The sequence below is a fragment of the Dermacentor andersoni genome, chromosome 8 (genome assembly GCF_023375885.2).
Source record: "Dermacentor andersoni chromosome 8, qqDerAnde1_hic_scaffold, whole genome shotgun sequence".
NCBI classification, from domain to species: domain Eukaryota; kingdom Metazoa; phylum Arthropoda; class Arachnida; order Ixodida; family Ixodidae; genus Dermacentor; species Dermacentor andersoni.
Genome location: NC_092821.1, coordinates 81,066,235 through 81,078,429, shown reverse-complemented (window position 1 = coordinate 81,078,429; position 12,195 = coordinate 81,066,235). Strand labels below are relative to the sequence as shown.

The 12,195-nt window shown below is 44.9% G+C and overlaps 2 protein-coding genes across 2 annotated transcripts in view; one reads left to right on the top strand and one right to left on the bottom strand.

Moving 5' to 3' along the window:
* The window catches only part of LOC126538739 (developmentally-regulated GTP-binding protein 2), a 28,825-nt gene extending 20,511 nt beyond the window's left edge, over positions 1–8,314 (top strand). Inside the window, exons 11-13 of the mRNA XM_050185474.3 lie at positions 426–484; positions 1,355–1,408; positions 8,063–8,314. Coding sequence (XP_050041431.1) covers positions 426–484; positions 1,355–1,408; positions 8,063–8,149 — 200 coding nt within the window. The 3' untranslated portion in view covers positions 8,150–8,314. The remainder of the gene's footprint in view (positions 1–425; positions 485–1,354; positions 1,409–8,062) is intronic.
* A 3,487-nt stretch (positions 8,315–11,801) lies between these two features.
* Positions 11,802–12,195, bottom strand: part of eIF3l (eukaryotic translation initiation factor 3 subunit l) — a 45,150-nt gene continuing 44,756 nt past the window's right edge. Inside the window, exon 19 of the mRNA XM_050185471.3 lies at positions 11,802–11,902. Coding sequence (XP_050041428.1) covers positions 11,870–11,902 — 33 coding nt within the window. The 3' untranslated portion in view covers positions 11,802–11,869. The remainder of the gene's footprint in view (positions 11,903–12,195) is intronic.

Sequence of the window (12,195 nt, the reverse complement as noted above, 5' to 3'; positions counted from 1 at the left end):
TCATATTGGCACAGCAAGGTGGTGACGAACTATCAAAATTCGCGGGAGACCCTTTGCTGCCCCTTTGGAGGCACCCTACTTGCGTTTCTTAGGCACAGACCTCGTTTCATTTTTTTTTCAGCCAATATCTATGTATGTTCGTAACGAGTATAGAATGCAGAGAAGGTATTGTTGTGGCTTGTGGCTGACATGATTTCATTGTAGCGAGTATTCACTGTGCCATAGAATCTCTGGCATTACACTTATGTCATGACGCGGCAGTTTTTGGCATGAAATTTACTAATAGGAATTTGGCCCTCATTTTCTCAACTAATAAACAGCTTCTTTTTTTGCCCTTGGGTATGTGGATAAGGTTAGGAAAGAATGCCACTGTAATATGTCTGTTTCTCTCTTACATACCTTTTATTTTTCTGTTTTTCTTCAAGCTCCTCCTGACTTTGATGGTGGCCTTATTCTCCGAAGGAACGCAACGGTTGAGCATGTGGTAAGCTACCTAACCCTTTAAGTGCTGTACCCAAGTATGCTCGACTGTCCACTGATACGCGCCCCTGGCCATGCCTGAGATAATTCACGAACATGAAGCATCTGTAGAATGGTTGCGCCATCTACTCAGAAGTTAGTTCAAGTGAAATTTTATTGCAGGTTTTGTTTTCATACGACGGGTAACATGGCAAAGCTTATTGACTGCCGGTATTGCTCGCACCTCGTTTTCCAACATGGCGGACCGGTGGAAAAAGTCAGCACGTTTTTTTAACAATGCAGAAATTCGAGAACTTCTTATGAACTCTAATTCAGAGCACGTTGGTTTTGATTAAGAAGTGTTTAAGTTGAAGTGACAGCGAGAAAGATGCCATGATGCTTGAGGTACACTAATTATCCGAATTAAGATAATTACAATATGTTCTCATATTTTTCTGAATTTTTATATATTAAAAATTTAGTTAAATGTGCAGCAGCATGTTGTCAATCAATAACATTTGCATTTATAGTCTGGTAATGGTTACATAGAAATTGAAGTTGCACTTTGGAAAAAGGCCTGGCACCCAAGGTGTTACAATGTTGAATTCTTCTTGTTATTAGCAGTTGTATTTGAAACAGTTAAATAATGAGTCCCTCTATTGTGCAGTTGTATGGCATGGCAATTAGATGCCTTGTTCATGTTTGAAGGCACGTACTGCCAAGTTGAAGGGCAGGTTCCTTACTGCACATTAACCGCAGTGCAAGTCGTCGCAGTGAGGCTTGCAGAGTGCATGCAAAGTTGCAGGCATTGCCTGACAAAGATCAGAGTGGTCTCAAACATCTTTGACAGCACATTCGAAATTCTCATGGCGTTCCCTCTTTACTCGTTGTGCAGTGTCACGCAATCCACCGCAGCATTGTCCACGTCTTCAAGTACGCACTCGTCTGGGTGAGTCACATGCTGTGGCCTTTTGACCATCTCGCAGCCTTTTTGACTTCCTCTGTGTGCAAAGCGCATGTGGGTACCCTACAGTGGGAACTTTTTCAGACACTTCTAGTTGACATAACTTGTACTAACATTGTGTTTTGCCGGACAAGTTGGTGAATATCGACTGGTTCTGCCAGCATAAAGTTACAGACAGGTGACAGGAAGATGACACCGCTGACTCACAACTGAATTTTATTAAATGGGTGAGGAACTTGCATAGCGATAGGATAGCAGTATCATTTGTATGTGCTGCTGCAATCCGTTTTCCTGTCTTTATGAATTTTTTTTTGTTTTGCGTTGCTATATATCAGGGTGTCTACCAACCGGGAAACAAGAAAAACCGGGAATTCTCAGGGATTTTAAATAGTCTGAAAATACTCGGGAAAAACTCAAGGAATTTGGGCTTCTATCATGGAAAATGAGCTGTAATTTTTGTGAAAGGGAACGAAAGTCACGGTGTAGAGGAATTGTAATGAATCCTCTTTGACACCGTGTCGTCCTCTGGAGGAGTTGCCAATGTACCGTCAACGACCAACTTTCCTGACGCCTTCGCGGCGCCACCACATCCCTCATAGAGTCAATGTATAAGAACCTATGAAATTTCGGACGCGAGAACCCTTCGCCGTCCGAGTTTTCAGACACTTTGCCGTGATCGCCGGTTCGAAACAGCATTAATCAAAGCCACCACCATCACCACCATTTTTATTACCTTGCCGCCTCGAACCGACGCTCTTGCACACAGATCTGCTGGCAGCCGTATCCACCACCGTGGCAACGCTAGGCCTACGAGATCTGAATTGAATAGACAAAAACACAAGTGCCGTGTTTTTCATTGAAAGAATTCGCCGCTGTCAGCAATGGTACCCACTCCGCCTTTATGGTCCTCGCAATTTGTTTCGAAGCTCGGAAAGCACAACGCGTTGCATAATGCTAGTTCCCGAAAGTCAGCTTCGCCTCAATACAACAATATTACGTGGTGAAGCATACACGAAAGTATTGCGGTGAAGCATAACAAGCGTAATAAGGGGGCAATTGTCATGTGACACAGTATGTATTTTTAAGTTATACACGCTTGTACCCGCCATCTCCTGTCGCAGTACGAGCACCGGTATGCCTAATTAGTGTGCTGGCAGTCCTTCCTAGCTTTTTCGGATGTGCCTGCGGCATTTCGAGCCCTTAAAGGGCCCCTCACCAAGTCTGACCACTTCGAGCTGACAACCACTGTGCATACTATACGTGCCTATGACCGTGTATGCTTAGTATTACATCGCTACGCGCCGTGGAAAAAGCTGAAATTTCAAACCGAATGCCGTCTGCCCTTCTCCTCACGGGCACCATGTTCCCAGTCGGAGAGCGGACATAATCGCACAAGTACGCCTACGTACATCGCACTGCTGTGACTTCGCTCGTAGTGACATGTGACTTAAAGAATTATTCAAGGCAACACCCGTTGTTTCTGTAATCTTTTGCTTCAATCAACAAATTAAAGTTTAGGGAAAATGATAAAAGGCACAAACTGAATGTCTGCGTGTTCTTGTTCTACTTCGCACCACTGCGAGAGAGAGAGGTACTTCCGTTTCGTCTGAATGTCCCCTGTCGTGCAGCCGTGTGCACAGACAACGAAAGGATGTTCTTTTCTACAATGTTTAAGCATGCAGTCATGCTCTATGATCCGCTTTTGTTTTCCTCGGTATTTGCGTAGCACGGGCTTATACCGCTAGTCAGGCGTTCTAGTGCGCAGCTTGCAAAATTGTGTGCTGGACGAAACGAAACAAATGCAACAGCTCGTGCACGACGCCATCAGTGGAAGTGCACCACACAGCAAAAAAGCAAGGGGAAAAAATGCAGGCGGGCCCGTGAAGTATGTGTCACGCGATCCTCGAGCTCCAGTATGGGAGAACGCAGGGAAAGAATTTCGCTTGCACAGGCTAGGCGGAGCAAGTAGAAAGAGTGTCTCACTTGGCAGTGGCCCTCGCCTCCTGAAATCATGGGTTCGCGGCACTGAAATACTTCTTCCTCGGCTATCAATGAACAAATTTGAAAAATTCTTGCAGCAGAACACTCCCTAGAGGGCACATAACTTCCAGCCTATAACCGAAATTTTTTATATGGCCAGGTCAGGGGCCCTTTAACCCTTTCGCTGTCGGACCTTTCTGGCCGTGACGCACCCCCAGTGTGGGCTTGGTTTCAGGGAACGAGCATAACAGGGAATGAACATAGCAATTAATTTTTTATTATGATTGGTATACAAATAACATAGTCAATGCAATATGCACATTTCAGTGTTCTGCAGTTGTTGTTAGTAAACATCATCATCATCATCAGCCTGACTATAAAATCCGTTCAACATCCGAATCTGACGATGCGGAACCCCCTTCCTCGCATGCGACTCTGTCCGAGTCCGAGCTCGGCTCGTATTCTGAATCGGAATTGAGCCACCGCTCCAATGAGCAGACAAAGGTCCCGCGCGCTAAGCCATCCGAAAGTAACCGCGCGCAGGGAGGATGCGCTTTCAGTCGCCCGCACAACGGAGAGAAATGGGACGTTGCGTGATCAAGAAGACAGAGGGAGATGGAAAAAGGCTAAACAAAGTTCGAAGGGCTTTACGTTTACTGCTGCAAGTTGGAAGCGAGGGTGCGGCGAGAGAGCGAAAGCAGCAATCGAGTCACTCTTTTCAGAGAGGCAACGGCACGTGCGCCTGAACTTGACGCGCCGTAGCAGGAACACCAACAGAAGAAAAATAAAAACCTTCAAACCAGCGGAGATGGCAGAACAACCCTTGAACCCATAACCACACGCGTGCGACGCATGATCCAGCGAACGCGGAGCCACCCCGCCACTCAGCAAAGAGAAAGTGGGGAGTGGCATTCGCACCATACTCTTCAATACATGGACTAACGCAGGTCTAGGCGAATATACGATCTTGTAGAAAGAGTCAACAGATGGCGTGGCCAATCCAGGAGCGCCAGCTTTGCGCTGAGGCGCGAAATTTTGAACGCGCGATACAGAACGTACCGGTACGTCAGTGACACAGTGGGGGGGGAAGCGCGATGACGTACCGGTACGTCCGTGACAGCGAAAGGGTTAAGGGCAGTAAAAGACATGCATTCATTTTTTCGAACTGCCCGATTTTTTGGATGTTTTCGCTGGCCCTAGGGAGTCCTAAAAATCTGATGTTGACTGTACAACTGACTAATTAAAATGGTCTGTAGGGCAGAAACGTGGTGGAAGGAGAACGAAAATAGAAACGACCTACACATTGAGAAATGAAGGGGAAAGGAAGTGTGCCACAGCTTCTTTGAAGGAGCTTGAGCTCAAAAAACAGTATTGGCTGACGTCGAGATGCAGGTGTCCCTCACCCAAGCCAAAATAAACTCTTTAAAGCAGTGAAACACAGCACTGAGGTGTAGTGCGTGGTCTGAGAGTATGTCAGGACAGTTGAGGTTTACTTACCAACTGTTGAATGAGAATCTCACTTGTGACAAAGTTCAGGCTTCATAGCAATGAGCTGGCGTTCAGTTTATAGAAATTGCTCATATTCAAAAATATTTGCATTTGTATGCATCTCCTTTTTATTCGTATTGTCGCGGTACAATGTAGACAGAAGACAAGGAGATTTTCTTCAAAAAGAGCAGGACAACCTGTTCAAAAACAAACAGGACAGAGACACGTCTTCTTTGTCCTCGCCGAATCTCACTGACCCACTAGACGAAGTCCGTTAATGTCCCTATCGTCATTGTCGTCTGCATGGAATACACGCATCAGTATGAGAATGTACGACTCGATTTGCAATGGTTTTTACAATCTTTTTTATATTTTATTTGCTGTGCATTTTACTAACCCCACCCTTCTGTTTTCTTTTTGAATAATATAAACAGTAGTCCTTACTATGCAAACTGTATTAAGTCATTTTTTTTTTAAATTTTTAACATGCTTACTAGAGAGTGGCAGCATCGGGTGACATTGTGTCAACCTGTCATGACATAAAGAGAAGTTCTGTGTCACTCGGGGAATTTTGCAAAGGCACTTGGGGAAAACCTGGAAAACTCAGGGAATTGGGAAATTTCAACTTGGTAGACACTCTTTGTATACAAAGTTTGTGCATCCCTTCGAGAAAATTGAACTTGTTAGCGGTGTTGTTGCTTGCTTTCTGCCCTCCCTTTGTGTAATGTTATGCTTGCCAAACCAGTTGAATTGCACATTGTTTTATGTAACCAAACTTTTTTGAGTTTTTGAGTCTTTAGCGACACAAGTAAATTTCTATTCTTATCTTATGGCAGGAAATATGCAAGATTCTCATTCTCATAATTGATAGGATGACATTTGTGGTGCTGGCTCAATTGCTGTACTTGAAGTGATTGGGTTTGTTGTGCACCTAAATGGTAACAAAAAGCTAAATTGCTGTCTGCAGTTGTGGGGTAATGACTCAAGAAAGCAATCCATCTTTCCACTGTATGGCAGTACAGTTAGGAGTGGGGATTTGTTTCTACGAGAGGTACAGTTGATCTCGTAACTTACCAACTGTTCAGGCCTTTGGTGGCGCACCTACTCAGCCAGGGTGTCACCTTTTGCCATTCGTTTGGGGGTTAAAATTGATGTGGGCCTGAAATGTCACGATTAGAGCGCTGATTCTTCAGTCAGTAAAAAAGTGTTTATTTTAGGCAGTACTGTATATTTTCTGCAGAGGAATTGAAAAATGATGCTTTGTAAAACTGAGAAAAAAGCGTGTGGAAACAAAAAGGTATTTATTGCGCCTTTTATACACCAGTGCCATCTAGCCGCATTACCGTGAATGGAACATGCTGGCGGGCGCCGATAAATTGAGAAAGTTGAACTCGCCACACGAAAGATATTGAGCGAATATGTTCGCCCCTGCTAAACACTAACACCTAAGTCACTTGCAGCTGCAGTCATGCAAACAGAGGCAATCGTGCAAACACTCGCATTCGTCTATTCAGGTGTCCCGCTCCAAAGCCTTCACAGGACGGTCTCGCGAAGCATGCCAGCAAACATGCAACAACGACCCCAAGTCAAAGAGGAGGCTAGTTCCTCCTGCGCCCTAGTGTCAGGTGGCATTAGCAGTGAAACAGTCATGCCATCTCTCGTATTACTGTGCAGCTGCCAACTACTGGCGTCGCACGTGCTACAAAGCCATGCGGAGAAAACGAGCTTGGGACGCAAGAGAGCTGAGCGTCCCCACATCCCCCGAAACTTAGATCGCTATATGCTATGGCAAAAGCATGCTACACGGTCTACCATCACTGTGTGCATCACAAAGAAGAGCCAGTACATGCAGCAGAAGCTGCACCACCGAGGAAATGTCCATGCACTTTCGTACATAGCACACATTCAAACATTGTCGCTGGTGTACACAGGCGGCATGGCTGCAGGTTTAATGGCACGGCTGCAGGTCAGAACTCAGTAAAGGCAACGTGATAGTTGGCATGAGCAAGCGTCACTCGCACCAACACACCTTCCCACCAAGAGGGCCGCAGCAACAAGTGGTGACTGCCGGCCATTGTCCTAGCTTCTGAGGGTTGCGAGCCAACAAAGGCAGCCACTGCATCGAACGTGCTACAGGCATGTTCCAGGCGGCAGCACAGATGATATGCAGATGACATCAAAATAGAGGTGACTCTACTCACGCTGCGTACACTCAAGCGCTCTCGATAAACCACTGAAGTACTGCACCGAAGGGATGCTCTACATTCGCATCATTCAGACGGTACAATATTCAGTTCGGCTCACAACAGTATCGGATGGCTGCTCAGATGCTAAGTTTGCATGAACAAAGGTCGATTTCTTGAGTCAAACAAGTAATTTCAATTCGTGCAAGGCTTACTAAAATGAGGGAAGCATATTCCGACACCTCAACACCACCATCCACCGGGTTGTGTCCCTCCACGTGCAACAAGCAGCTTTGAAAAGCCCTAGACCTAACAACCAGCATCCAAACACTTCAACCGAAATCGGCACAAGAGAGGCAGCTGCAAGGAAGCGTCAGCTCTGTGAGGTGGTCTTACCCCACTCACTGCACAGAGCAGCTGAGTGGACGGCACCCACCGTCCGAGACAGTGTTGGAGTGGCCAGTGCCAGGATGCAATACCGGACAGCCCATAGCAGCACCTGTGGCCCGCAGCTGCCCAGTGAACTATGCTATCACGAAAGTGCTGTCAGCGGGAAGCAAATTCTTCATCTGCCTCTCTCTTCATGTGTCTCCGAAACTTTACATTATGCAACCTCGAGTACTAAACACGCGAGAAGACAGCGCACATGGTGCCACACCATCACAGCACGCCCACTTTCTGCACACAAGGTAGATTACCTCTAAAACAGGGTGTGTGCTGGCTGTGTGTATGTTCAGCCACTGTGGCAGCCATGCACAGCCACGATCGCTCTAGAAAAGGAGATGTGCGCCAACCTATTTCACGTAGTGCAAAAACAATAAACGGCAACAGCACAAGAGCCCACAGGAAAGCGCTGCAATGTGTAAATATAGAGTTTGAATTACAGATGTTGTTCACAAGTATGTTTTATGTGCAGCCTTGAACCTGCATGGAATATCATGCTGATTGCATGATCGCTGAAACATTTTTTCTCCTTCTGTTCCTTCAGGGCACGAGCACCAAGTACAGCCCACAGAGGGTTGGCCTGCAGCACGTGGTGCACCACGAAGATGTCGTCCAGATTGTCAAAAAATGATGGAACCGCTGTGCCCTAGGAACTGCAAATGATTTATGATGCCTGCCATAAATGAAGTGTATCGGCGGGACTTTTTTTTTCTTCTTCGCAGGCCTCATGACAATGTTTGTATTGTCAAGGAAAGAACATCATAAAGCGACAAGCCCAGTGACCAACTTGCCTTGAGACCAGTGTGGTGTTATTCACTCGCATGTTTCCTTTATCTGAGATGCCAGTTGACAGTGAGAACATTAACAGTGAAACCTCGACATAACGAAGTTAAACTTGAAGCGAAAAACTTTGTTAAAATACAAATTTCATTAATTCGAGGTTGTATAATTCCAGCAGTAAAAAAACCTAACCAATTCCCAGAGCATTCGTCGTGGATAGTTATCTTGCTAGTAAGCACTTATAAAAAGATGGCTAGAAGCTCGGGCCGTAATAGGGAGGTTATGAGCACCAGTGCGTGCCATGCAGGTCGTGCCAAAAGCAGTACGTCGACGTGGCTCACGGTGTCCAAGATTTGCGTGTGTTGCACCACACCGTAAATCTTGGACATCATGGTTGACCACGCTTAGTGGCTGCAGCTGGTGCCCATAAACAAAAAAAAAGTGTAAAAAGATATGGATATTCATCTTGAGCAAAAAAATAAAGAAGTCAGGGTTTCGCCAGAAGGAGCTGTTGGCGACGGCAGAGACAACTACACGAAGTAAGGTTCGTAGTTTTATTGGTGTCACACGCCACTCAGGCAAACATTAACAAATATCTCATGACGACCACAAACTCGCAGCCACAACGCAAGCGAATGCTTCACACCTTGTCTCAGAAACATGAGATTAGGCACCGCCAACGCTAGACTTGAAATAGCTGATGGCTTCGTGTGCACTGTGTTTTCGCGCGCCTATCCCCATTAAAGTGGCAGCACGAAGGGGAATTCGTTTGCCGCTGCTGCCGCTCTTCATCCCGCCAGTATTAAGGCGTAAACCTTTAGTAGCTCATGAGTGTCCCTGGTGGACGCAGGAAAACGGTGATCAATCACAGCCGGTGACACTACGCTTGCATCCCATGCTCACGGCCACGGCGGCGTCTGTTCACAGAACAGTTCAGACAACAGCAACATGGGCAGCCATTGACAGGCTTTCGCCTATCGCAGCAAAGTGCCCATAGATTTTTCTCACTGCGAGTGTCTGCGGTCATCGAGTGAGATGTGTTCGTGTTTGCCTCTGCGCGGGTGACACCATGCGTGTAAAGTTATGTAGTAAGTGACTGTTTACAGCAATTTATACAGCTGATAAAATAATTAACTTCACTTCGTATCTAGCTGTCTAATAATTTGTTATCGCAATCAAAGCTTTGCCTTTCGGGTGAAACCATGACCTTTTCTTTAATCCACTGCAGGATGAAGGCTTGCATCGTCAGCAGATTATTGCTATAGCAATTATGTGGACACTCCAGGTAACCTTTCGCCATTGTTGGCATCGCCGTGAGGTTCCATTCCCAGTGATCTCCAATTGTCCTTGTATTGCGAGAGCTGACCCCACCTAGTTATCTCACCACCTGATCCTCTGCCATCTTCGACTGCGCCTCCCTTCTCTTGGCACCCATTCTGTAACTCTAGTGGACCACTGTTTATCTTGCCTATGCATTACATGGCCTACCGGATTCCATTTTTTCCCTCTTAAATAGCTATACTAGAATATCGACTTCATCCGTTTACTTGGTAATCCACACTACTGTCTCGTGATATGATGCCTTACACTTTTCGTTCCATCGCTCGTTGTGCGGTCTTTAACCTCTCATACTTGCTTGCAAGATTCTGGCCCATACGTTGGTTTGGTTAGAATGCAATGTCTGTACATTTGAATGCGTAAGTCTTTGGCGAGTACCCCAGCAAAATCTGTTGGTAATGCAAAAAGTGTCACACTCTTTATCTGCAAAATGAATGCATAGTTGGAGAAGTTAAGACATTTAGTCATTATAATAGTGTAAATGTAGATGATTGGTAGCTTTAGAATCGATAAGGAACGAATAGCCGTTCGTCATGCTCCCTTAAAAGCTTACTTTCCTGCATTACTGTTTTTCATGCAAAAAAGCCTGCTTTGGGATTAGGGAGTTTGAAAAAAAATGGTCGAATAGCCGATTGGTAGATGTGATAACAGTGTAATAGTGAATGATTCGTAGCCTTCCAAAAAAGAAGAATGGTTACTTCACTGCGTTCATGTCGTAACATAAAAGGGAAACAAATAAAAAGGAGAGATACTCTGTACTCAAACCAGCACAGACAAGAAAGGAGGAAAATGATGGAGATCAAGAACAAGCAGCTCTGGCTTCACACGATCGCTCCACTCTGCAAAAGTGTATTAGGAATAAGTGTACCGGCAATATTGTCATTTGGGGAATCGGCACTAGGCTATAGTCAGAGACATTTGCTGCGCAGTGTTCGATTACTTAACTGAAACAAAACGATTACCCTGCTAATTATTGCAGCTTCATTCCACCTATCAGATCAGCGTTTATTTTTTAACTGAAATTGGTTTCACGAAGTTCTTTATTAAAGTTTTGTTAAAGTACCCCATGTAGTCCGAATTTCCGGGGTCCCCCACTATGGCATGCCTCGTAACTGGATCGTGGTTTTGGCATGTGAAACCCCATAATTTAATAAAATTGTATTTACTCTCTCCTCGGTTGTAGCCTCTTTTAAAGTTCACCCTTCAGTTAGTCTGATTGCTCGCTCGCACACTAGTCGAGCTATTCCAATGTCTTCTTTTATTCTTTTAATTTGCGTTTCTTGCACCGTCTCTGTGTATCTGTTTCTTTCTACGTCCTCGCTCAGTCGTGCTTATACACTCTATCTCATTTCCAGTTAAGAATTTTCTTGAGCTACCTCCTGCCACCCGAAGAGGGATAGGCCAAGCCTATCCCTCTTAGTGGGTGCGGGCAAAACAGGTTCATCATCATCATCACCATACGGTGCCACAGAAACAGCACAACATTCAAAGCAAGGACGCAAAAGCGAAATGACAGCCAAAGAATGCTTATGCATTATTAGACAATTCTCATTTCTGTGGCATTTTTTTTCTTTTCAAGAATAGCATTAGGGCTGCCGGTCAAGCCTTCGTAAAGCCTGATGTACACTCCCCAGCCCATTTTTATTCCGACTTGTTTTTCTTGTGATCAGAGCCTCAGCCGACAAATTGGCCTAAATAAATATACTTTTGCACAGATGTTAGAAGCCGACTGCCAGCCATGAATTCTGGTTCCCGTGCCAGACTATGGAGCATTACCTTTGTCTTCTGCATGTTAATCTTTGTTGGGTTTTCATTCATTTGTTGCAAGGCATCTCCAGCGTTGCTGAACAAGACGGTGCCATCTGCAAACCATAGGTTGCTGAAATACTTGCCATTGATTGTCACTTGTAATCCTTCCCAGTCGAATATAGTTGAACCCAGATGCATCGAACTCAAAGGGGACCGCAATATAGTTCTATATAGTACTGATAAATTGAAATGTAATATATATATAAATTTGATGTAACTGGGCTCTACTGTAGCTTGAATACTGCAACTAAAAATGCAGTGAAAAGCATAAGAGAAATTGTGTTTCCTTGTTTTAAAGGCAAAGAGATCGGCTTGTAGTACTGTGACAAACATGAAAACAAAGTGAGTGCAATTGGTGCTTTCTTTTTCACATTTATTATCCAAACTTTTCTCAATTCCACGTGGCTGTGCTGAAGGTTTTCGTTCACATCTGCAGACCACTCAAAGTCCGGTACAACTGGAACAGAGAAAAATATTTTTCAAAAATTTTCACAAATGAAATTGAAAAACAGCAAGCATGTTTTGTTCATGCAACCATATTGAACAACAATCAGCAAGTTATGATTTCAATCTCTGTGACCTTGAAACTGCAACCAGGACACAACCATAAAAGACAATTGGAAGTAACATGATCCTGTACGTTAGTGCTTTTACTCAGCGTTACTGCATGCGCAACCTAAGTATATTGCCCATCAAGGAAAATGTCTGGATTGCAACTAAAAATCATGTCTGCATGGTGAGGAATGTGTT